The sequence below is a fragment of the Poeciliopsis prolifica genome, unplaced genomic scaffold (assembly GCF_027474105.1).
Source record: "Poeciliopsis prolifica strain line A6 unplaced genomic scaffold, Auburn_PproV2 SCAFFOLD011, whole genome shotgun sequence".
Classification (NCBI taxonomy): domain Eukaryota; kingdom Metazoa; phylum Chordata; class Actinopteri; order Cyprinodontiformes; family Poeciliidae; genus Poeciliopsis; species Poeciliopsis prolifica.
The window spans coordinates 8,779,751-8,803,747 of record NW_026562386.1 but is presented as its reverse complement, the minus strand read 5'-3'; the positions used below and the strand labels follow the sequence as shown (position 1 = coordinate 8,803,747).

The 23,997-nt window shown below is 36.5% G+C and overlaps 1 protein-coding gene across 1 annotated transcript in view; it reads right to left on the bottom strand.

Annotated features, from left to right (window-relative positions):
* Nucleotides 1-275: 275 nt before the first annotated feature.
* The window catches only part of LOC129364191 (carbohydrate sulfotransferase 8-like), a 182,007-nt gene continuing 158,285 nt past the window's right edge, over nt 276-23,997 (bottom strand). Inside the window, exons 4-5 of the mRNA XM_055036684.1 lie at nt 8,126-8,154; nt 276-5,409 (exon numbers count right to left, since the gene is read on the bottom strand). Of these exons, the coding sequence (XP_054892659.1) occupies nt 4,357-5,409; nt 8,126-8,154 (1,082 nt within the window). The 3' untranslated portion in view covers nt 276-4,356. The remainder of the gene's footprint in view (nt 5,410-8,125; nt 8,155-23,997) is intronic.

Sequence of the window (23,997 nt, the reverse complement as noted above, 5' to 3'; positions counted from 1 at the left end):
CAGAGAAATTAATTTCCCCATTATTCACTTTTCAACACAAACATTTCAAGAGAGCAAAAGCGCAAAGCAGAATAATGATTAATTAGGTTTTAATAGGCGTAAAAACATAAATATTTTTAGTTACAAATTGTTACCTTGAAGTTACTGTCTTGTGTGTCAGAAATGTAGTCATTTCCCCCCTCAATTTATCCTGCAAGCTAAAGCTAAATCAATGTAAATGTAAATGGTAATTTAGAGACCTCAACCTTCATTTCAGCTATTAGTCAGATTGAAGGTTCACAGTGAGCCAACAGTCTGAACAATTTTTATTTTTTTCTCTTAATTTTAAAGCCATGCTTAACTCTACAGTTAAAATGTAATTTAGCAAATGATTACAAAGTGCAAGTATGCATGAGTGAGAAGGTTAGTGCACATTAAGTAGTGTGACCTGCATCAAAGAGACAAATAACAACAACAACTAAAAGCAAGTCTTACGCTGCGTTCTGTTTGTCTAAGAAGTTGGAGCTTGGATCTGGGAATGATGTCACACTGATTGGGAAAACCAGTAGGATTTACGAGTTGCTGTGTTGCTACCTACCGTTAGCAATACAAGACAATAACAATGCATTTCTCTCCATCTTAAGTGTTTAAAACCACTAAAAGGAACACTTTTACTCATAGATATTTTACATCACCCTAAGTGCAACTGGTTTAATAAGATATAAAGTGTAGAAAGTGTTATCAATAGCATCTGCAGATTTCACAAGCTGTATAAGATACTGAACCTGCTCGGTTACTTGATGATTGCTGACTTTGGAAAATCTGACTTTTGAGTCCAAACAGAACGCACTTTTCGTGCTTTTATGTCTTGAAAGTTGCATTCTGTGTGAGGAATATATCAGTGGTGTATTATCATGGAGATGATAGTGCTGCTCCAGTGTATTTCCGCAGTGTTTCTGTAATATACACTTTCAGAAGGGTGAAAGACGCTTTTTTGTGACAAGGATCTAAAAACCGCATTCAGTGCCATCCATGAAGCACACACACAACTAATTTGGGGTTAAAAAAATATCAGGAGCCAAGATGTGTTATGAGGTTGAATTAAGCTCATCATACATCAGAGTTTAAATAATTAAAGAGCTTATTTCCAAACTTTTATATATCCTTCATTTTTTTTCTTTTTTTTAACAGAATAAGATGCTTTCTTTTCTAAAGGTGCATTTCCACAATGAGACCCAGAATTATTCCAGAGGGACTTAATTTCCTGGAAACATTTTTTTATCCTTGCATTTTATGTGCATTTTGTCTGTGGTCACTCACACACTATGTGCACTGACTCTGAGTCACAGACAATGACTTAGACAACCATATCTGATATTGTGATCACTCTTTATAGTTTACAGAGTCACTTGCATTCATAATTTTTAAGTTATAGTTGCAACTTTAACTTTGGAAGATTTTGTTGTGAATCAATTGAGAAAAAAGGAAAAAGGACAAAATGCACTGAGTTTTAAAACTTAAAGCCTCCATTGACAGGACTCAAAGGCTGCACAAGCTTCAATGTGTCTGCTAAACTAAAATAAAACCAAAGATATGCATTAATTAATGCATCTGAAAATATAAATGTGATATAATATTATAACATTGACAGTTAAAATGTCTAAAAATCAGCTTTCACACAAATGTTACTCTCCAATTTCCACAGAAGGCTGAAAGTAGAAATCTGTGATTCATTTAATTTATTCAATTAACCACTAAGCTTAGATGATTTCATTAATGTGCTTGAATGTTAACATGATGCTCAACAAGAGCGAGTGATTTATATGGTTTGCAAACACCATTAATAATTACTTTTGTCTCATTATTTAAAATTAACTGTAAAGAGGTTAAGCTGGGATGACTGGAACAGAATCCTGGGATATGTTCAACCTGTAAAAAATTATCTTGCAACCACAGCTCAAAGGCCATCAATTTTTTTTCCCACCTCTATCAGAACAGCTTTTGCATATATTTCTACCTTGGTTATATAATTTGGCCCTTGTTTCTGAAAAGGAAACCAAGGTAAAAAAAAAAAAAAAACACCTTTGTTTCCTGGAAAAGGTTCCTGCAGTGGAAACGCACCTTAAATCACCAACTGTTACAATTTCACCTACGCAGAATCTTGTGTGCTCAATTTGTTCCTACGACTTCAGAAAGATTTTCTGCTGGTGGATATTCAGCTTTGGAAAGAAACTCTTCAGTGACACAATACTACACTTGTATTACTCAAAGAGAGAAAAATGACATCAAATAGAGTTAAACGTACTTTCACCAAGAAGCACTAAATATACCTTTTTTTTTATATTCACATGGATTTTAGAAATACGTAGAAAAATATATAGTAATCTGAATGCCCATTATACAATTCTACTCAGTAGAGTCAGAAAGAAGCCTGTACAGTAGTGAAGATTACATGTGATACATATAAATAGGGCTACGAACGGCGTGAGATCTGGAAGTGAAAGCTGTTCAGGAGATATTTAATGCGGCTGATGGCCACAATCTTTTCCTCGTCCACATCCAATACTTAAAGGAAAACAATACTGAAATCAACTGCAACTGTTTTTGTCTGCATAACAACAGCATGCTGCTCATTTCATTTTGAGGGATTTGATTGACTGGCAAGTCAGCACCACCAACATACAGGAATACTGGCAACAACAACTTTTACCTTGCAAATATAGAGATGCCTTGCATTTACACCAACAACCTCCAGAAACAACCTCTGTTGACGGCAGACCCACAGCACAGTTATGAGTTAGACTACATATACATTATGTTTGTGTTAGAAGTATAAAAATGCTACTATAAGTGCACACAGCTTTCAAGCGGGCAGCATTTGACACATTTTAAAGTTTGTTTTTTTTACTCATAATATTAAGAGTGTAAGTTTGTTATAGTTTATATTAGTAAAGCCATTTACACAAATGATCTGCATTAGAACTCATATACAGAGGCATACTGACGTCTGACCTACTGTAAGTCACATAATATATGAAAAAACATTTCAAAATAAAAGAAGTCGATTTTCAAAAACTGAGGCCAATAGAAATGAAACATTTTTTAAAAGAATTAAACAGTAGTAATTCAAAGTTACAAAGCTGTGATGCTTTTTTGACACATTCAAATGTCTTTGTTTGTCAAACTAATTCTAATATCAGGGAAAATATTAACTGAGGAGAAACAATGTAGAAATAAAGTTGTTCAAACCAACCTGGCCATATGTGGAAAAGTAATTAAAACCTTTTCAAATCATGAATTAACTGTAAAACTTAACACAAAATACCAGCCAACAAGCATTTCTGATAAATATAATTGTCTTTTGTTAAGCTTGTGGAGAAACTCTATTTTCAAGAAAACTGTTGAAAGTAGAGAGAAAAACCTTATTTGTTTTGAGCCAGAGGAGTTGCTGGTGAACTTTGGTAAATGTTCCTACCCACATGCCCTTGAGCAGATCACAAACTGAACAGACATTTTCCTTCTGGATTTTTCAACAGAGCAGAATTACAATTACAGCAAGTCATTCAGAGCCCAAAGCAGCAACAGTCAGATATTTATATTCTGAAAGGTTATTATCAATGTGTAATGCAATGGGATGTAGTTTCAGTTTCATTTCATCACTTTTGAGAATATTTTCCCAAACTTTTCCCTTTCTTTGAATGCATTGTAAGACAATGTAAGACAACCCTCTTTCTAAAGAGTATTAGTTTTCACCTTGGCGTTGTTCTTCTCAAATTTTTCTCTTTAGATCGGGGAAAGATGCATTACTTTTTGAGATTAATCTTTTAGCCATGTCAATGTTGTCAAGCAGGTTCTATAAAAATTAAAACTTGATTCTGGAGCTCTCACAGTAATCAGCTGTGGGTGCAGCACAGTCAATTCATGATTTAACAAGAGCAGTGATTACTTTTTCTGTGAAGGTCCATGTTGTTTGAATGCTTTCTGTTTTTTTACTCTGTTTTTTTTTTCTGTTTAACCCTTTTCACTATAGATTTTGTTGCCCATTACTCACTTACATTTATTAAAAGGCCTACCTGACTCACACTAAGATTAAAGTCTATTAACTCTATCACTTTGTTTGTGTTTACACATTTATATAAATCATTGCTTAGTTGGACAATTTAATACAACTTAAATACTATGATTAAAATATTTGTGGTGAACACCCCCCCTGCCCCCCAAGAAAAAACAGGTTTTATTAAATCCAAATATTTGGTCTCTGCTTGGGTCCAAAGAACCAAATGATGCACATGAATTGCTATTTGTGTTAAGATTAAAACCATGGTAGAGATGTAGATGTGGAATGTTACTTTTTAACGACCCATGGCACATGATAGATTAGTAAAGATTATTAAAAGGCTTGGAGTAATTGAACATCAGATAGTCCATGTAGTAGAAGTCGTATGCTCTCTGTCTCTCCATCAAGCTGACCTGGGAAAAGTATCTTTCTGTGATCTCTTTAGAGGTCCGCGCGTCTTTTGGATTCCTGTCTTTAAAACTAGGTAGTTTGAGGCTGTCCGGTGCTCCAATCATTCGCAGCAGGAAGTTGGACTCCTCCCCCATGTTCTCAAACTTACCGATCAGATCATAGTCTATGAGACAAGGGTGGCAGAGCTTGTTCATTTGCTCCCAGTGGATGTCCATTCCCACCGGTCGATGTCCATCCAGCAAGTACTGCACAAACTCCTTGAATGTGACCCCATTGCCAGTTTTAAGGGCTTCTGCAGATGGTGCCACCCTGTATTTTGATATGATGGGTTTTCCAAACAGATTGTGGTAGTAGTCATTGGGATTCTCAAACTTGTCCCTGTATGCTGACACAACCCTATCCAGGGGCTCACGGACAAACATAAATTTCTTATAGGTTTGGAGACGGTGCATTATTTCTTTTTGGTTGAATCTGTTCAGCGTCTTGAGGTACCCACCATAGTGTACCTGTTCATGATTAAGGCTGTCTGGTTTGGACGCCTTGCCCGACAACACTATAAGGGTCCTCTTCCAGTTGGAGCAACCTGATTTGGGCACCTCACAGTACAATACTTTGTATTTCTCCTCCACATATATGTATTTCACATGATCTGGTGTGATCGTCCTTGAGATGCCGCTTTTATATTTTGCACACATATTCTTTATTACCTGCTTCCGTGCTTCTAAGATACTTGAGAGGTTACTCAGGCTCCCCTTTGCAGAAAAACCAGGAAGAGATGTTAGGGAGACATTTTTGCTGTGAATGATCTGAGGACTTGTTTTCAGTAGTTTTCGTTGTCTCTTGGTGATTTGAGGGGTGCCTATATCCTGCTCCTGAGAGACAGTGGTAGCTTTCTGTTTGCTTTCCTCAACGTTCGGGTGCTGCATTGGGGAGACGGGGTTGGCTTCTGCTGCTTGGAGGCCCTGATCAAACAATGACAACACAGAAAGAATGAAAAAGCAGCAGACATGAGAGACGAAACAAAACAAAAATATACACTCTGTGCTAAAAATGGGAAGCAAGAATGTGCTTGTCTGAAAAAAACCCTCCAAAAAATCACATCTTTCCCAGGCATTTTTCTCAAATTGGTCACTTGATGGTGCTGTTTTACCACTGCTTAAACAAAGGTATAACTTTGTGAACTGCAAATGTCACATAGAGCTCAATGGAATCCGTGACCTATCAATAAATGGAGCTGTAACATCATATAAATGTCTTATAAACACTGAATGGGGAATGTAAATTAGAATCATCTACTGCCTGATTATCATCAGACGACGGCTAAGGCCATCACACATTCTGACATTTTATTTCAATTAAATGCTGTAATGACATCATTAAGCCAATGGACTAGATGTATAATTTTAGTTTTACTACAGACAAGGTGACAGGGCCATCATAAATCTCCGGTCCTCATCTTTCTGACTCAAAAGGCCACATTCTTTCATCTGCAGGGACATATAAAGGGAGAAAAATAGGAAGTGTTTCCTCCCTGTCTGTTTAATGTGCAAGTTAAGCTGGACACAAAAAGCTATGCTGCAAAATCTCTTTTTTAGGTTTTTCTGTGCTGTAAGTCTCCTTGCTGCCGATGAATACAGCAGAAAAAGGAGAAGGCAAGGGTCAGCTGAGAGCCCATAAAACCTAGTTGATGAATTGTCTACAAGTGAAACATGCTCTCTCTCTCTCACTGGTGAACTATCTGAACACTTAACTGCATGTGGCTCAAAGGATCAATCATCATGCCAACCATTTATTTAATGTGATATCTAATATGTGGTTGTTTTTATTAGCAGAGCAGAGGACAAGTCAGCATATTATGAAACAAGGTTGTTCAAAATGGGGCCCTTGGGATATTTTTGTGTGGCCCCTGAATGCAGTGCAAGAACGGCACAAATTAGGCCCTCCAGCAAATGGAAATGATGTTTCTTTTGTCAACCATATTTCTTGCTGTCTTTTTTAATATGAAAGTAAGTAGCTTGACTTTTTAGACAATAAACTAAAACAAAAACAAAACCCCAAAAGTTGGAAAACAGTATGACTTCATTTTATTAAGCCAAACATCTGCAATACTTAGTTGTTTTCTCAATTTGATTAAAATGGGTAAAAGCAGGAAGAAATTTAAAATTAAAAATAAAATAAGTTTTGTGTTTTAAGCTGGAAAAAAATGGCATCCGAATGCTTTCAACGTACCGATTTGGAAAAAGTTTGGACAACACTAAAAATAATGAATGCATCTTAAAGAGCAAACATGTTTGTTAGAGAATATTAGTGAACAAATATCACAAGTGACAACACCTCAGAAAAAAACTTTTAGAGAAGTTATTGCATTGATAAAAAGTCTCAAAATAACTCAACTTACCAAGTAAACTTAAAGATCATGAAGAATAAATACTTTGAATACTGGTTTAATAAATTAATAGTTAGTTACTTTAGAACTGTTCAGATTTGTTGCCCAAATCCAACACATTTTATCAGTCATAATGACAGAAAAGCTGGTGCCAAATCACAAAATTTAGTGAGTTAAAACAAGAAGTTCTGAGTAGCAGCCAGATGTCTTACAATCTGTGTGTAGCACAAACACCCTAAACTGATAATGGAGAAAGGAGGACATATTTATAAAGGGTATCTCAGGAAATAATGTTTTTGTTACTGTCTGTCAGCTTGAGACAAAACAATAAATGTAAACAAAGTAATATTTCCTCACTGCTTAAAAACTAACAACAAATCCTCTGTTGATGTGGATCATGCAGAGACAAAGCAATAACGCACCACGCATTGAGAGAACATCTCTGACCTGAATAAGTTTCATGAGGGAAGAATGAGTCTTGAACAGCAATCTTGAAAATGTTATTGTGTTTGCCGCTTCTTAGTAAGTTTTGAGTTGTAATTATGTTAAGTATTTTTTTCCCTGAAAAGATAAACTTTATACTGTAGAGGCCAAATGCAAGCAGTCAATGCAGTAGTGCCAAATGTAGCCACTGTTATTTCTTTAGTGACATTGGTGATTTTGTCAAATCCTTTACTCAATAATAAATGGCTGTATGCACCTTTTAAGAAACACAGTTCTTAAGGAGAGCAAATTTCTTTTTGAAATGTTTATGTAATTGAAATGTATATGGCTATTACGGCAAATAAAAACCTCAAATGTTTGAGCTTTAAATTTTTTGTAAATTGTCATTATATAATTTATCAAAGTAACTATGCAACACTCAATATTTAGTAATTAGTTTTAAAGTACAGCTCTATCTGAAAAGCATTTATTGCATCAGCTCTTAAAGCTTCAATGGAAAATCAAGAATTGCTCTCTCCATAGTTATTGTTGTATTTTTCTGTTGTTTGCAACAAACATAAAACAGATCAAATCCTTGGTGTTGATGCTGTATAGATGAAAGCAATGATTAAAAAAAAATCGTTTTGTGAGAAATAATCTGAAAGAAAGGAACCTGCCCTTGGTAAAGTGGGATTGTCTACTCAGTAAAGCGACTGCAGGGACAGTGTAGGGTCAGCGTCTCGACACAGATGTTATCAGACTCGCTGAGAGGTACAAGGCTGACAATCACTTTTTTTCCCCTCTGATAGATAACAAGTCACGAGAAACCTGTGTGACTGTGTGTTGGGAGAAACAGAGTCATTACGTACCTCTTTGAACTGCCGTGGAGAGCTCATTCCTGGTGAGACACAAAGAAAAAAAAAAGACAAAAATGTCAGTTGTTAAGCATTTTTATCCATATGCCAAACAATTAAGAGATGGGCCAGATACCCGTGTCAAGCTTTACCAAGATTATAAACATTTACATGACCAAAACCTCTGAAATTTTCAATTATACAGTTTTTTTTCAGTTATATGTTGCATACAGAAATGCAGCAGTGTGCACCGCCTGTAAACTGCCTGTAAACTAACACTCTTTTCCCCCTCACTAAATAAAAACACTAATTTCATGGTCTGGAAATATCTATATTTCCAGAAACCAGGAATGGGAGAATCATCCATCATTCTTTTGCCATTTTGAAACTGAAGTAAACATGCATTAAATTGTGAAAGATAAGTATCTTTACTTGAAAACCACTACGAAATTTAACTGGTATTATTTTTTTTTTGTTGTGTTTTTTTTTTATAATTATCATTTGTCTTACATTATTACCACTGCAATAATCAATGTGAATATATTTTTGAAGAAGTGGGCATAAATGTTTTTTTTGGTCTGAAACAAGTACAATTATTGTGTTCTTAATGTTACACTACATTTTTATGCATACCTAGAGATGTATAATACTTTCATTCATTATTATATTACTGTGAGTTTCTCTCCCTGGCCCATGCAAAGTTGTGAGTTCATAAACTCCAATAATTAAGTACTTCCCATTACTTTACATCGCTCCTTTTAAATTATAATAAAAATATGAAAGCCTGATTATTACACAAGTAAAAGATAAGTAGCTCAATATGCTGTGTTAGGAATGAACTTACACAAGCAAGGAAATGGAGTTGTGCTCAATGTGGAGAAAGAAAAAGAAAAAAATTGAAAAAAGGCTAGTGACCAAACATGAAGAATCAAATAGATTTGTAAGAAAATGGGAAAAGATTTAATTTACTGTACAGAGTGGATAAAGAGGCAGCTTGATAAATTTCCAGAGGACAGTGGGAAACCAATGGAGACATAGAAAACAGTTTCGTGTTGTTTTTGGGACAGGTGCGATGTGTATTGGCAGATGCGCTGCAGAAGGACAGACGATGTGTTTAGTGGTCCGTCTCCAGCTGGACATCTTCTTTCCTAAGGTTCTCCCATCATGCTGATATGTAATCAAACTGACAGCTCCGAGTGGGGCTGCATGGCTGTTGATTTGGGCAGGCAAGGTGGGGAGGGGGGGTTGAAGACACCTCTGCCTGAGTGGCTTGTCACTTCCAATTTGAGTGTGGAAGTGATAGGAACCTGCATGAGGGGGGTTTAGGAGAGGGGGTCTGTTGATGCAGGCCACAAACCTCCCTTAAGTGATGAGATGTGCACTACCCTAACTCAAACTTAGACACGCCTCAGTGGGGAGGGAATAAAATATGTTGCTTTGGTTCAGTGTTGTTTTAGATTACTATGCACCACCAAGCTTGCTGTTGCTGTGTGGCAATGAGTGTTGAGTCTTTGTCTTCATTCTTTTGAACGAGAAGTGGAGAAAAGAGAGAAAAAAGGAGTTGTGGTCTGAGTCGACGGCCTTTGACATCCTCTGATCTTGTTTGGATGCTGGTGTATTATTTAATCACCGAACCCTATTTGGCGGTACATGTGGGATGTGAATTTTTCATTTAAATTTACATCGCCACACATGCAATCCATGAATATTTATCACAACCAAGATACCATCGTCTGGGAAGCACATTAGAGACCAGCGATAGCAGAGTTTTTTATTTTGTGTGTCTGCTGTTATGAACTGATGGAGCCCATTGTAGTCTCAAACAGGAACAGCGTTTAAAACATGCATGGGTATTGAACTTGAGCCTCCCATTAAAGTGGTAATTGAAATCTCCATGGATTTAACTGGTTTTTAAGAAAATGTCCAGTGTCTGGCCGTTTTTCCAAAGAGAATATTGGGAATTCTCTTTGATAGTTTCTACATCTTAATCCAAGTATAAACTTTAAAAACTTCTATATTTTTATATAGAAATCGCATACATTGCTGTCTGAAAGCTTACATCCATTTATTTGGGAAATAAATGTCATATTGTGGTATATTAAATAATACACTAGAAATACTTTTTTTTATCAGGATTGAACAATAATAATACAACAAACTAATTTAAAGAATTTTAAAAAGAATGATGTGATTCACATGTTCATATTTATTACAGATTTTCTCCATTAGTTACAGATATAGAGTTACATCTCAAATACATACAACGGACATCAGAGGTGCATTTATTTCATTGCAAAGAATGAATGAAGCAGCTAATACAGCTATGTAAACTGAATTTCAAGGGGATTTGTAAACATCATTTTTTTCTCTGTAGTATCCACTTGGTGAAGCTAATAGTTTCCGTTTGATTGCAATTTCACACTCACTCAATTCTACTCAGTATAACTATGCTATTGATTTTCACCGCTGTGCAGTGAAAGAGTAATAAATTGTTCAGAAGGGAAACTTCACAGTGAGTGAAACAAAAAAGGTCTATAAATTCACATACGCATGCAGATACAAAATATTTTTTTGCAAAAGTTATATTGTTCTAACTGGATGCTTTTAGTTATTTTGACACAGATGCCAATATAAAAACAACCAGTGAAATAGGAATATCTATCATGATTAATTTAAATTCAAATTGTGTTTAAAGCATGATGGGATTTATTTTCATTTCATTTTCAATTTATCAATATTTAAAAAGCAACCACATATAGAAAAGCAGAAATAGAACTTTGTTCAAAAATAAAACAAAAGTGTGAAAATAGCGTAAGATACAAAACAAATATTCATTAGACCTTATGATCATTTCAATCTGTTCAAGTTAAACCTTGAATAGATCCTTTGCTTTGTCTTGTCTCAGAGAATCCCAAATATTGTTTTTATAGAAACAGAATGGCACCGAGGGCTGAAATGTTTTAAACGCGTGATCTGCTTTAGGAAACAAATTAGTCCAATTGACCCTGTATAAAAATGGAATTGATATTTTGCTAAATCATGAATTAATGGTATTAATTGCGTCTTTAATGAAACTGAACAATCCCACCCAGGCTTGAACACTGTCAGATCTTTAAACTCAAGAAATAAATGAACCAGAACCTGTTTGACAACAGGAACTAGTCTCGAACACACCAAAAAGCAACATAGTGTACTTGTAAAGTTGTAAAAAATTTCAAGGTGAATAATAAAGTTGTTGACATGTCTGAGTCTGCAAAAAGTAAAAAAAAAAGGTATTTAAATTCTACAAACCACAGACTGAGCTAAATAGAGAAAAAACATAGAACAATGGTGAAACCTACCAGGAATGGCTGACCTACAAAGATCACTCCAAGATACAAACATGAGGCCAATAAGTAACTTGGTTATATCTGTCACAAAACTAACAAAACCTTTCAGATAAAAAGCAAACATACTAACAAAAACTTCAAATTTGTTAAATAAAGTTTTTGTCTTTTTATTGGATACCTAAATAAATACCCAGAATATTGAGTGGCTCCCATCTTGACTACAAAACTTTATGGAGCCACTCATGTGCTTTACTAATATAAAAGTTCATCTATTGAAAAGTTGTTTTTATCCCTTGACATTGAGACTTCATTTTGACTTGACTTTTTTGGGGGGAAAGCGCTTTGAGAATAGGTGCTTTGTGAATTGCACTATAAGAACAAACTGAATTGAATAGATTTGATAGCTCTGCATTTTTATTGCAATCAGTTACAAGAAAAAAAAAATTATCCACATTAAAACACAGTTTTCCACTTAATGAATAAAAAACAAATGCTGTTGGTTTTGTTTTCATTATACTCTGTAAATGTGATGATAGAAGGTGATTAAAAAGCAAATTCAAGTTCTGAGTCATGTCCCACTGTTGCCCTTCAAAAAAACCTTGAGCAGCCGCTTCTCTTTGCGAGACAAAAGCCTCTGAATATTCATACACAGCCCAACATTACTGCAAGGATTCACATAAGCAAGGGGCACATCATTAGTGGATCCATTAGTGCTTGTTCCTCTCAAACATCCTTATTCAGCTCCCTTACAGACACATACATCAAACATTATTTCTTTTCCCTGCCACAGCCTCTGAGGAGGAGCAAAGGACAAAAACAATGTGAAATAATGAGCTTGTTAAGAGAAGGCTTGTGACCCCCATGTTCGGCGAGAACTTGTTAAATCTTCGTTTTTAACCACAGACCGTCCAGGAGGGAGCTAGAAACCAGACAAGGCGTGTCTTCCTCCAGCCCACTATTCAGACTAGGCAGTCATGCTGCGCCACCATAAACCTTTCATTAGTCATTCAGCACACTGAGCGAGCCTGACCCCAACCAGCTGCACTCCCCTTCTCTCCCTGAAACCACCCACACCTGCACGCTGCAAAACCGATCCTCCTCCACTTGACTCTTTGTAGGAATACAAGGCACGGGCGTGCTAGTGAGGTTTATCAGAGGAAAAGCGCTTGAGAGTGAAGGTATTAGGCTTTGAGCTTTGCTCCATTGATGTTTTAAGTTGTTGTGCTAAGAGATAAAACGAGGTTTTAGCTAGTGCTAAATTCCTCCAGGACTGGGCAGGAGAGAGCAGCTGCTGAGGATGAGGAGGTGACGAGTGGGCAGGCAGTGATTTGAGATTAAAGTCGTGCTTGAGGAGGCTCTCCAAAGACCAAACGCCGACCATCTGAAAATTGTTTGGAATATCATCAGAGGACGGGTGTGTGAAGTCAGGCTTGGAAGGTTTGAGACAATGTTACTGACACAAAATACAAGTTTGGCTCGGAATGAATCAACATGTTTTTAATTGAATCACTGACAATGAGCGGCAAATGAGCCAAAACAAGAAAACAAAGAAAACGTGGCACCTTTCCAAATCAATCACATATTATTGCTGAATGAAAAACTGACTATAACAATTACAGGATTCAAGGATTAGATTTGAAAACATTCACATTGCTCAATGCAGCACTTAAAATCATAAATCCACATTTCAGGCCATGAAAAGCCTATTTACTGTTGTAAGTAGGCTTTAAGTAAGTCTCTCTGGGTTTAGTGTTTTGATAAATAGATGACAGGAATTAAAGTAGGTAGTAGTAGCAGTACAGTTATGACTGACTCAATAACATCATTAGATGCTTTTCAGCACATCTTTCAAACAGTTTCTATCTTTTGTCCTGAATTTTCCAGAATGGAAAATATTGGAATATATATATAATTAAACTCTTTGTCTGTAATTAATGGATATAATGTATTAGTTTAACTCTTTGAATTGAATTGCTGGAATAATATAACTTTTTAGTTAAAATTAAATTTATTGGGACACAGTACTAATGTTCTGCATTAACAAACAGAATCACAATTGACTACATTACTGTCACTAACACAAGCTACAACAACACATATCCCCTTACCTAGTTCAATAGCTGTAATAAAACCCCTGAAACGCAATGCTGTTTCAGAGTCAGTAGTTTTGCTTTCATTTTGATTTTATTTTAAACTATTTACTGCTGAAATGCATGAGAGTTGTGGGACAGAACTTAAAAACAGATTTTAAAGTTAGGCGTTAAATGTTTGTAGAGGTAGTTTTATCTTACCTGTTTTAAATAATACTTTTCTTTTTTTAATTCTGATGCTCCTGAATTTTTACTCAAGTAGGTTGAATATTTGTTCTTGTAATGGTGTTATGTACTGTAGTCTTATTCTTCTTTAATTAAAACTGAATGGGTTTATTCAAATGAGTGCCTGCCTCTACTCATATCCAGAAAATGAAACATATTTACTCAGGGTTATCTACTGAATTATCATGTAGTTTTGATATTTTTCAGAAATCCAACATTTTGTACATTTGTTTGCCTTTTATGTGCAGAATGAGAGTTTTCTATTTTATGGCTAGAGCCGTTTTTCTTTTTGACTTGCAGCCCCACTGATGCATTTCCTGCTGCTCACTAATGGAGGCTAATGAAGGTCAGTAATGACGATGGCCCTTAAAAGCAGATGAATGCAGGCACTATTGCAATGACTTTATAATACATTTATAAGAGCTGGAGATGTTTGAAGTGAAAACCTTTTGAAAGACATCATATGAAATGGAAATGCTAATGACGCTGGTAACGTAACGTTTTGTTTTTGGCTCTCCTGACTAAACCACATCATTAAAATTCTACTCCGAACAACACAATTCATTTTTCTGCAATACAACAAGAAGAAAGAATGGCCATGCTTACAATGACTGAAAGGAGTGGTGAAATGAATAAATATACAGCCTTCATAAAGCCAATGTGGGTTCCAACCGGGCTCAGGACCACAATTCAAGGTCGGCTCTTTGGACTGAACGTAAATCACCGGGAATGTGCTCTTTCATTAGTGGAAAGAGGGATGAAAAAGACGACACTTCCTCCAAATAACCTACTGTGTTAAATCATTGTCCCATCCATGGACCATAAATAACACATGGTTTGGCTCATGCTTGTCAGTGGAAGGTCAAAGGTTAAAACATACAAACTATCAGTGAGGTAGGAGCTGAGCACAGCAGACGACAATATGGAGCGAAACTGTGAGACCACACTAAGAAAGAACATCTGCTCACCACTGCTATCATCACTTCTAAATGTTACTTTATAGCACAGCATATAGGACAATCATGTTGAGAACATATGCAAAAAGAATGCTCAATAAGTTTATAGAACAGAGACCTCATTTCAACATTGATATACAAGTTGATGTAAAAATAACATTTCACCAAATCGGGACACTTCAGAAAAGAATTTATGTATTGTGATGCAGAAGATTTAGGAAGACTGGAGTAATGACATCCATCTGTCAAAGTTTTCCACATTTACTTTACTTTGTGTGCCATATTAAAAACTTAGTTCTCACACAGGTAGCTTGTGCATCCCAGGGGATGAACTTGGAGGTTGCTGAAGTTCTTATATGTGGGATCAAATAAGACACTGATTATTGTTATGACAACTCTTTGACAGCAACATATTCTGCGAGTGGATCCCACTTGGGGAACTTTCAGGGCTGAGAGATGCACAGACTTCTCAGGGCAGATTTCCATGGAAACAGGGAGTCAGAGAGCAGTGCGTGGGGGTGTGGTGGGAGGCGCCTTGTTTTAACACCACGTGAAGGACAGTGAGTGGCAGCCTGCATGATGATGGATGTGTAAACAGATGCTGCCTGTCAGCAGGAGGCTCAGGGTTAAGTGAATTATGTCATCTGAGACGAGGTGCTATAGGCTCTAATTGGCACAGTTCTGTGTTGGAGACTGCAGAACTCAAGGCATAGAGGTGGAAAATATGCACTGCAGAACCAGTCTGTGAATGTACTTGAAGAAAAGACTTTTGAAAGCAAAGGTACCGCATTACTTGTGTATTTGCAACCCTACAAGTCAAGGTTGCACCATGGTGCAGTTTGCTGCATTGATACATTGCAGAAATCAGGTTCATTTTCAGTCCCAACCAGGAGTGTTTTTGCATGGAGGTTGCATCTTCTCTCCAGCTTTCCTTGGGCAGTCCAAAAACAAGACTTTAAGATTAATTGAACACTCCAAGTGTGTGAATGCAAGGTTTTATTTCCTGTGTGTCTCAGTGTTGCCCTGTTATGGACTGGCAACCTGGTTTTTCACCCAATCACATCAGACCCACTGCAACCCTGGAAGGACGAGCGGAAATAGAAATAAAAAAAATACATTTTTGAACTAATGTCATCATAACATTTCTTATTAATAATAAGAAATACAATTTCTTACTATTACATTACCTCTACCTCTGACAAAACTTGAGACTTTCTTTAAAATCCTGCTGAACTCTTTAAAATCTTTACTTGAAACTTATTTTATTTGTTGAAATATGCCGTTTATATCACAAATGTTTCTCTTTGAAAATTTTTTGTTCCCATTAGAAATAATGGAAAATACAATAGTTCATTATGACCCTCCACCCACCTACTCTGCACTCAAAAACAGTAATTTTCAGTATAAAAGAGTTATTGATTCTATATATAGCACTAATAGGAGCATGATATGGCAAAAATAATGATCTAATACTAAAGAATAAGGTCACTGAACAGTTTCTGAGACAACCAAATGTTTATTTTTTTCTTTTTAAATAATTGTAATTGTTAGTAGGACAAATAACTTCCATTACGACTAAAGGGAAGGCATCACGGTGTGTTGTCATTCTGGGGAAACCTACAGTGGGCCCAGCATTGCTTTTACCTATATTTTACAAACTAATTCCCTAAAAATGCTGTCTTCACTCGCATCACTATCTCTGCTTACAATTGAAAACAAAATCTTTTCAAAACATTAGGAAAATCACAGCCTGCATAGTTTGTTAATCCATTACAGCGCAACACAAACAACTTTGCACACACATGAACTCACTCCACAAGGAATTTTGGAAAGATCGATAAATGTAATCGTGGTGTTTTTGGGCTATGGGAGGAAGTCAGAGTACCCAGAAAGAACCAGCACATGTACACAGGGAGAACATGCAAACTCCAGCCAGGAAGACATGAGACTGGGATTCAAACCTAGGACTTTCCTCATGTATTTTTATTCCTCCCCATAGGATAACCGTGTTTCATTTCAAAATGCCACTTTTTACTATTATGCCATTAAAAAGTATCAAAGGTAGACAGTAAAGACACCCAGTCAAGTTTTCAACAGGATTTTATTTCCTTCCTTTTCTTATATCTCTCACACTACCGACAGTACTAACAACCAAAACATGCTTGACACTAACCGGGACTGTCAGGGGCATCTTTGGTTCATCTGTAAATGAAGTACCACACGCAGCCACAAATCTCCCTCTGATTCCCCAAAGGCGAACCTCAGGTGATATGAAACAATTTGATTTCACTGCAAGCCCAGCACATTTTGGCTTGCACAGCTGTTCAGCTGATTGCTCTGCCCTGCTCATTTTCGCTTGGCATAACCTCTGTTGACCTTACATACAGAACACACAAAATTGCAGCAGAGTTACTGTGAACTCTGCTTGTACATTCCTCTCCTTTCCCCCTTTCCTGCTTCTACAGGACAATCATGTTCAGAAGAGCTTGCATCAGCCAAAGCTTTATGTTCTCTATCCCCACCAAATGTCACATTCAAATAAAAATACACAGCGAATGGTACCTCCAAAAGTTTAAATAAGTGTCCTGCATGTTCAGCTCTTTTAGTGTCCAAACAAGTAAATAAAAATCAAAAATGAAAACTGCTGAAAAAGCATTTGAATTGTGGTAAAAAAAAAAAAAAAAACATTTGAAGCTCCCTAAATGAAGATCTAGCAATTGAGAATCAAGTCTGCTTTAAAATTGCTGTTTTTTTTTTATCACCGGCCATGAATTACTTTTGGATTGAGAGCAACCTGGTGACCTTTACTGCACAAATGTTGACTTTGCCTGATATTTTGTGCAAACAAAAAGAACCCCATTGATACTTCCCAGTGCTGTACTTTGTTGTTTTTTTTTTCTTTTCAAAGAGCCACTCAAAGCATTGTGTACTAGCTTTGCTCAAAAGGGATTGAATAAATTGTTTGATGACCTTTTTTATGTCTTTCCCCTCACCCAACTTTTTCTTTCATTTCTTTGAGATTAAAGTCAGGACCGAATCCTTTTATCATGACCCGCTGGCACACTGGTGGCGAGCTGAGGTGTTGTGATCAGATGGTGCTATGTCTTCGTTAAGTCCCGGTGCTCCCCTGTTCACCTCCATTTGCAGTGAGATTGGGAACTGAAATTGGCCCTGTCACTGTTTACGTTGGCCTCTCATTTGAGTTAACTTCACGTCCCTCCAGACACCCCTGTTTTCCTGTCAGAACACTGCTGATTACAGCTGGGACTGATGAGTCCAGACATGTGAGTAAAGCATAGGGAGCATTGCTGAATGCTAAGTAAATAGTTAGGGGATTGCTTCAACAGGGTGCTACACCTGGAGCATCTCCATTCATTATAAACCTGTGGTTTACAGCAGTGCATTACAGTCATGGCAGAAAGAGGGCAAAAACTCAACATTGTGTTTGAAACAAATAAAATAACCATCTCTTTAGAGTCAATAGTTGCACTATTCAGTATAGTAACATTTGTAATTCAAATAAGATGCAAAGTAAAATTTTACGCATGTCTTGATTCTGGTATTTTGATAATATGCAGCCATAAATTTTACATGTTCAAATATAATTCAATAGATTAGAATATGCATTCTGAACTATGTCTTTTCAATACAGCTGGAATTTAATGTGCAAATATATTCAGCCACTCGATGCCAAGATGGATTTGTGTTACAGTTAAACATAATCTAAAAGACATGTTAATAAACAAATGTATTTCTCCAGCCCATGTAAAAGCATGGTGACATGTGTTATATATTAACATTAATAAGAAAGTCAGAAAAATTTCATTAAAAATCAAAATAATCCAATGAAAAATAAAAAAAAGTAACACAAGTTAAAAACATAAAAATATGTTGTCTATAACAATGGGGTGTGTCGTACACAAAGTATTTAATACAAAAAAGCATCTAAACCAAACATATTTGCATTTAAAAAATACACAAGTTTGTGTATTTTTTTGGTTCAAATTAATATATCTCCAATCCACAGCAATAGTCAATAAAAATATTTCTCATTATTACAGTAAAAGACAAGATATTCTCAAGCCTATTGTTGTAATGGCATTGGATGAAAATGCATTTCTTAACTTCGAGATGCTCCACTGAGTACAGCTGGAGTCACATTCTGGAAGTAGAAACGGCAAAGTCTCACTATTAACCAGCAGCAACCAAGTGCTCTTTGCAAGATTTCAGAAAAAATCTGAAATAGAAGAGTTTCCTAAAAGAGAGGTTCAGCAAGAGTCGGTATTAGAAAATCTGCTTTCCTTTTCTGTTTTTTACTTAGAAACGCACTTAACCATGTGTTTTTCAAACACACTTAGTGTGCTCATTCAAAACTGCTGCTGCAATGAAAAGTAAACAGTTGAATTGCATCTGAAGTTTACTGCAGAACATTTGGTCAGTACAGGAGAATACAGAGTCTGGTCTGATGAAATCAAAACGGAACTGTAAATTTCATTCCACACAATGTGTTTGGATGAGGAATGGAACTGCATATCACCACAAAACTCCCAAAGCGACAGTAAAAGTTGGAAGCGACAGCTCTAAGGTCAGAGGTTATTTTGTAGCTTATGATACTGACAAATTTCACTGAATGAATGCAGTAATGCTCCAGGAGCATCTTTTTAAGAATCCAAAGATGAAATAAGGATACATTTTCTACCAGGAAAATTTTGCAGACCACATAGTTAAAGAAAGATATTAAAGCTGCCAATTATGGTTTAGTCACTCACCAAATCTAAATTAACCTAATTGAAAATTGATGGAAAGAACTTAAAGTCAGTTTAAGGAAGAAGAAATCCAAAACTTTAAGATGTTAAGGCATTCCAGATATTGATTAAAGAGTCCAAATGTCACCTGAGCTATGTAAGACAGCTTCACATTATTTTTTGTATATGTGGATTTTGTTAATTTTTTTTTACTGAATTGAATCAAAGGCACATTCAGCACATCCAATACATATTTTGTATATTGGTTCATATTTTATAAAACATAAATGTTTTCTAATATAAAGTCAAAATACAAACATAATTAATGAAATAGCATTATAAACAGAAAAAAATTATTAAACCTTGAAGTTTAATGACATAAAAGGATATATCATGAAACTTACATAAAATTATCCTATGAGTTCGAGCCACTCTTCAGCCACTACACTTAAGTTAAAGCATCATATAATTGTAATCAGTTGGAGGGTCATGAACAATTATGCAGATATTCAAACTGGTGCATTTTAAAAAGTGATGCATTTGTCAGCTGGTCAACATTCTGGACACAGAGCTGATCATATTGCAGTCAATCTTGTCAAGCAGCAGACATTTAGAGGAAAACCCGAGGTTCATAATCCTGTATGAAAATGCGGTCAGAGTGGCATGTAACCCTTCCCAGCACCACAACTTCACAGAAAAAGCTGATTGCGGTTTCACGGATGTGTAAATGGCTCAGATTGATTAGCTGTCATGAGCTGAGCTCATATTATGTGTTGGGAATAATATGAACAGAAATAGCCGGATCAGTTCAGATACTGCCTCCGAGTGAAGCTTCTTTTTTTTTTTTTTTTTTTTTTTGTGAGTGGCCTTGAAGCTTTACATCCTTACTATTCCTGCCAGCTCAACTCAGTGACTCCAGCCGCCACACAAGCAGGACCACTAGAGACTTGATAGCAGCTTCTTATTAGCCTCAAGCCCCTTTCTGTTTTGCTCTGACTTGCCTCTGGTCTCGCCTCTGTTTTTCTCTCCATCCCTTCCATTATCATTTTTCCCCCTCCAGATGCTGGCCCTATACTCTCTCCTATTCAAAGCCTCTTATCTTCTCTCTCTTTATTTCTGACTCTACACCAGTGCATCACTTTTGGCCTCCAAATTCCAACCTATAATTTTTTTCTTTCTTGTACGTCTGCCCTCTGTGTCACTTTGCAACACTATAATTGCCAAAAGAACAAAAAAAACAAAAAAAACAAAGGAAGTCGCAACACCACAAAACAACCAAAGCATTTATAACACAATCCCTTTTGGAATATTTTTAGCATGTTTCTGTTCAAGTATGGTAACAATAGAAATAATAAGGGTAAAACTTTTCTTTTTTATTTAACTTTTCTAAAGAGCTTTAGTCCCATAGTGCTTTGTGCTGCTGAGCTCTGACACACAGAGAAATGTGTGTGAACTTCTAAACGCAGCAGCACTTACTCAGCCACAGTGCAGCTCTACACTAATGAGAAGATGACGTGCGTGCGTGTGGGCGCGTGACTGACTGCGAATGTTGCAAAAGGGTGTCACTGTGACTGACACTCCTTTATTCCTGAAATAACTCACGCACACATCAGGTGGCTGTTGCCCCAAGGTCTCAAGAGCAGAAGTGTCATTTAAGAAACAGCTTGTTTTTTTTGCTGAAGCTTACATGCAGCTGTCTGCCAGCGTGTTGCTGGGCTCTTTGAAGGGAAACAAGTGAATGTATGACAAGAGAAGGGTTGGGAAGATTTTGGAAAGTCCATGTGATGCAAAACTTGCAACACTGGTTCCTCATCCAGTGCATGTTTTCATGCAAAAGTTTTAACAACATGTTGCTGCTTTTGAGAACAAAGAGGCTCTTTTAATCCTCTAGCACACTGCGAAATCTTTTGATTTGAGTGATATTCCAGATTGTTTTGCAATTTGGTTTTTAAAAGTACAGAGATCAAAAATGATACCTCCCTGTCATGAGGTTGACTCATACATGCAACGTTGTTTTCAAATTTTATCACTTGACAACTTCAAAGTCCAACATGTTTCCTTAGGGTTTTATGATAAACCAACTGCAAAGTGGAAACAAATGACAAATTTTTGTTTTTTCTAAATAGAAATCTAAAGTATATGACATGCATTTATTTCAGAGCTTTAGTGGGAGAATGTGTATCCCCAACAACTAGAGCTGTGCATTAATTTGACCTTTAGGTAAAAATTGCAATAAAGTGATTGTTGAAGTAAAGTAATAAATCCTTTTTACTGTTTGCCACAAGTCATGTTGGGGACACAGAAAACTTGCGAAGGTTGTCTGGTTTGACTAAAATGAATGACATTTTTATCCGACACACAAAATGTCACATGCGGCTAAAACTAATCCCAACTGTGAAACATGCTGGGATGTTTTTATTCATCCAAATTGGCCTACGTTGAAAAGAAGACGGCTGAAGGTAAATATAAAGCAACCTGGAGAAAAAATACTTATTAGAGGCTGCAAAAGACTTGAGATATTGTTTAAGTTCAACAGAGAAAACACTCCCAGAGCTTCACTAAAATAGTTAAGAAATTGAAATTTATTGGAATTATCCTGCCAAAGTTTGGACTGAAAACAAATCAAGACTTTAAAATTGATGCTCATCAATGGCTTTCTTCTCTGAAAGAGCTTGAGCTAGCTTGCAGAAGAACAAGCAAAGTTATTTTGCTTAGATGTGCAATGGTGGCAGAGACATCGCAGAAGACTTGCAAATATAAAAGTTGATCATTGAGTATTGAGGAAGGTTGGACCTCAAATGCAGTTCACACTTTTTGTAGCTTATTTTATTTATTTTAAAAAACTTGAAAATCATGTCGTATTTACATGTTTGTTGGTGTGTCTCAATAAAAATAAAAAATAAAAAAAAGTAACATGAATTCAGTTCATGAGGAATTTTGTTTCCTCTTCTGTGTTAAATGCCTGGACATGTTAAGCTAAACTCCTGCTTGAAAATAAGTCAAAAATAGTATCCTGGTCTGAGACTGTGTGACTACCCGGCCTTAGCATTTAGAATGCTCATTGAGCTTCGAGCCCTCCCTCGTTCTGCTATCTTAGCCTCTTTTCTTCTCCCTGTCAGTGAAAATGCCAGTGAGGTGCAGTGGAAGCCATGCTCTGCTTCCAGCGCCGGTAATTTGACAGCGAGCAGAGAGGGTACAGAATAATTGGAATAGCATTTATATGACACTGACAAAGAGAGCTGAGCATTTAATATGTCCAACTGGAGCTGGAGGAAATCGACAGGCTCCTGGAGCAGATTCCACAAGTTGTCAAGGCAAAAAAAAAGAGGTTGGTTAATCAGAGAAAATAGACGTAGCCTGTTGTCATAGCTGTCTTTGTTTCTGGAAGAGAACAAACCTGATGATCTGTTGTCTAATAAACAGCTAATGATCAGAGCTGGAGAGAGCTGATGGTTTTATTGGTTCTGAATTTGCTATAACAGACTCTTCTTGACATTCTGTGAGGATTTGCAGTCAAGATCCATGTTAATTAACTTTTACACATTTAGTCTCATTGCGACCACAAGCTAATGTATTTTATTAAAATCAGACGCAATATTGGGATCTCGGATTTTAACACAACAATGAAGGGGAAAGTAGGGATCTGCATCCAGGCGTCTTTACTTTAATGTCCCAATTAAAATAAAGTAAATCAACACTCAGTCTCTAAACAATTAGCTCCATTCACAAACCTATGAACTACAATTTGTTCATAGGTTTGTGACACTTGCCTCAATATATTTATTTACTGGGGAACACTGGCTGAGGAGGAAGGAGTTTGTCCTGTAACTGGCAGGTTTGTGGTGTGAACACAAGCTCCATCTGTCTCAGTCGTTGTCCTTGAGCAAAACACTTCACCTGCTGGGGGTGGTGCCGATTATGTGCCAACTTCTTTTCTGTCAATCTGTCTCTGGCTACAATGTAGCTTATCACCATCAGTGTGTGAATGTATGGGTGAATGACTGACTCTAGTGTAAAGCACTTCTGAGTCCTCTGGACTAGATGAAGTGTTAAACAAGTACAAGGCATTCACCAATTAATGATTTTCTTTCACCAATTGCTATTTTTGGCTCTCTTCCACAACAGGGAGATTTGTGGAGTGCACAACAAATAGTTGTCAATATATTCTCCAACCTGCATACGGTTCTCAGCACCTTGTCCAGAGGTAGTATGAGTTTCTCTCAAATATCAAACGAAAGGGAGAAGAACACATATGCTTTTGATGTTTTTTGTTAAATTAATACAAATGAAAACCATATATCTTCCACTTGAAATGAATGCTCTACTTTGTGTTGGTCTAAAATCCCAATGAAACAGATTTGGATTTCATTTGGGATTTTACTGGGATGCAGAACCCACAATTGTTGATTTTGTTGGGGGTTCAGTACAAATGGATGTCAGACCTTACTGATGGTTATTTGGAGAAACACCATGTATCCTTTTTTCCCTATTACTCAGTTATACACTGTTTTTCATTGGTTGACTAATCCCAATAAAATATAT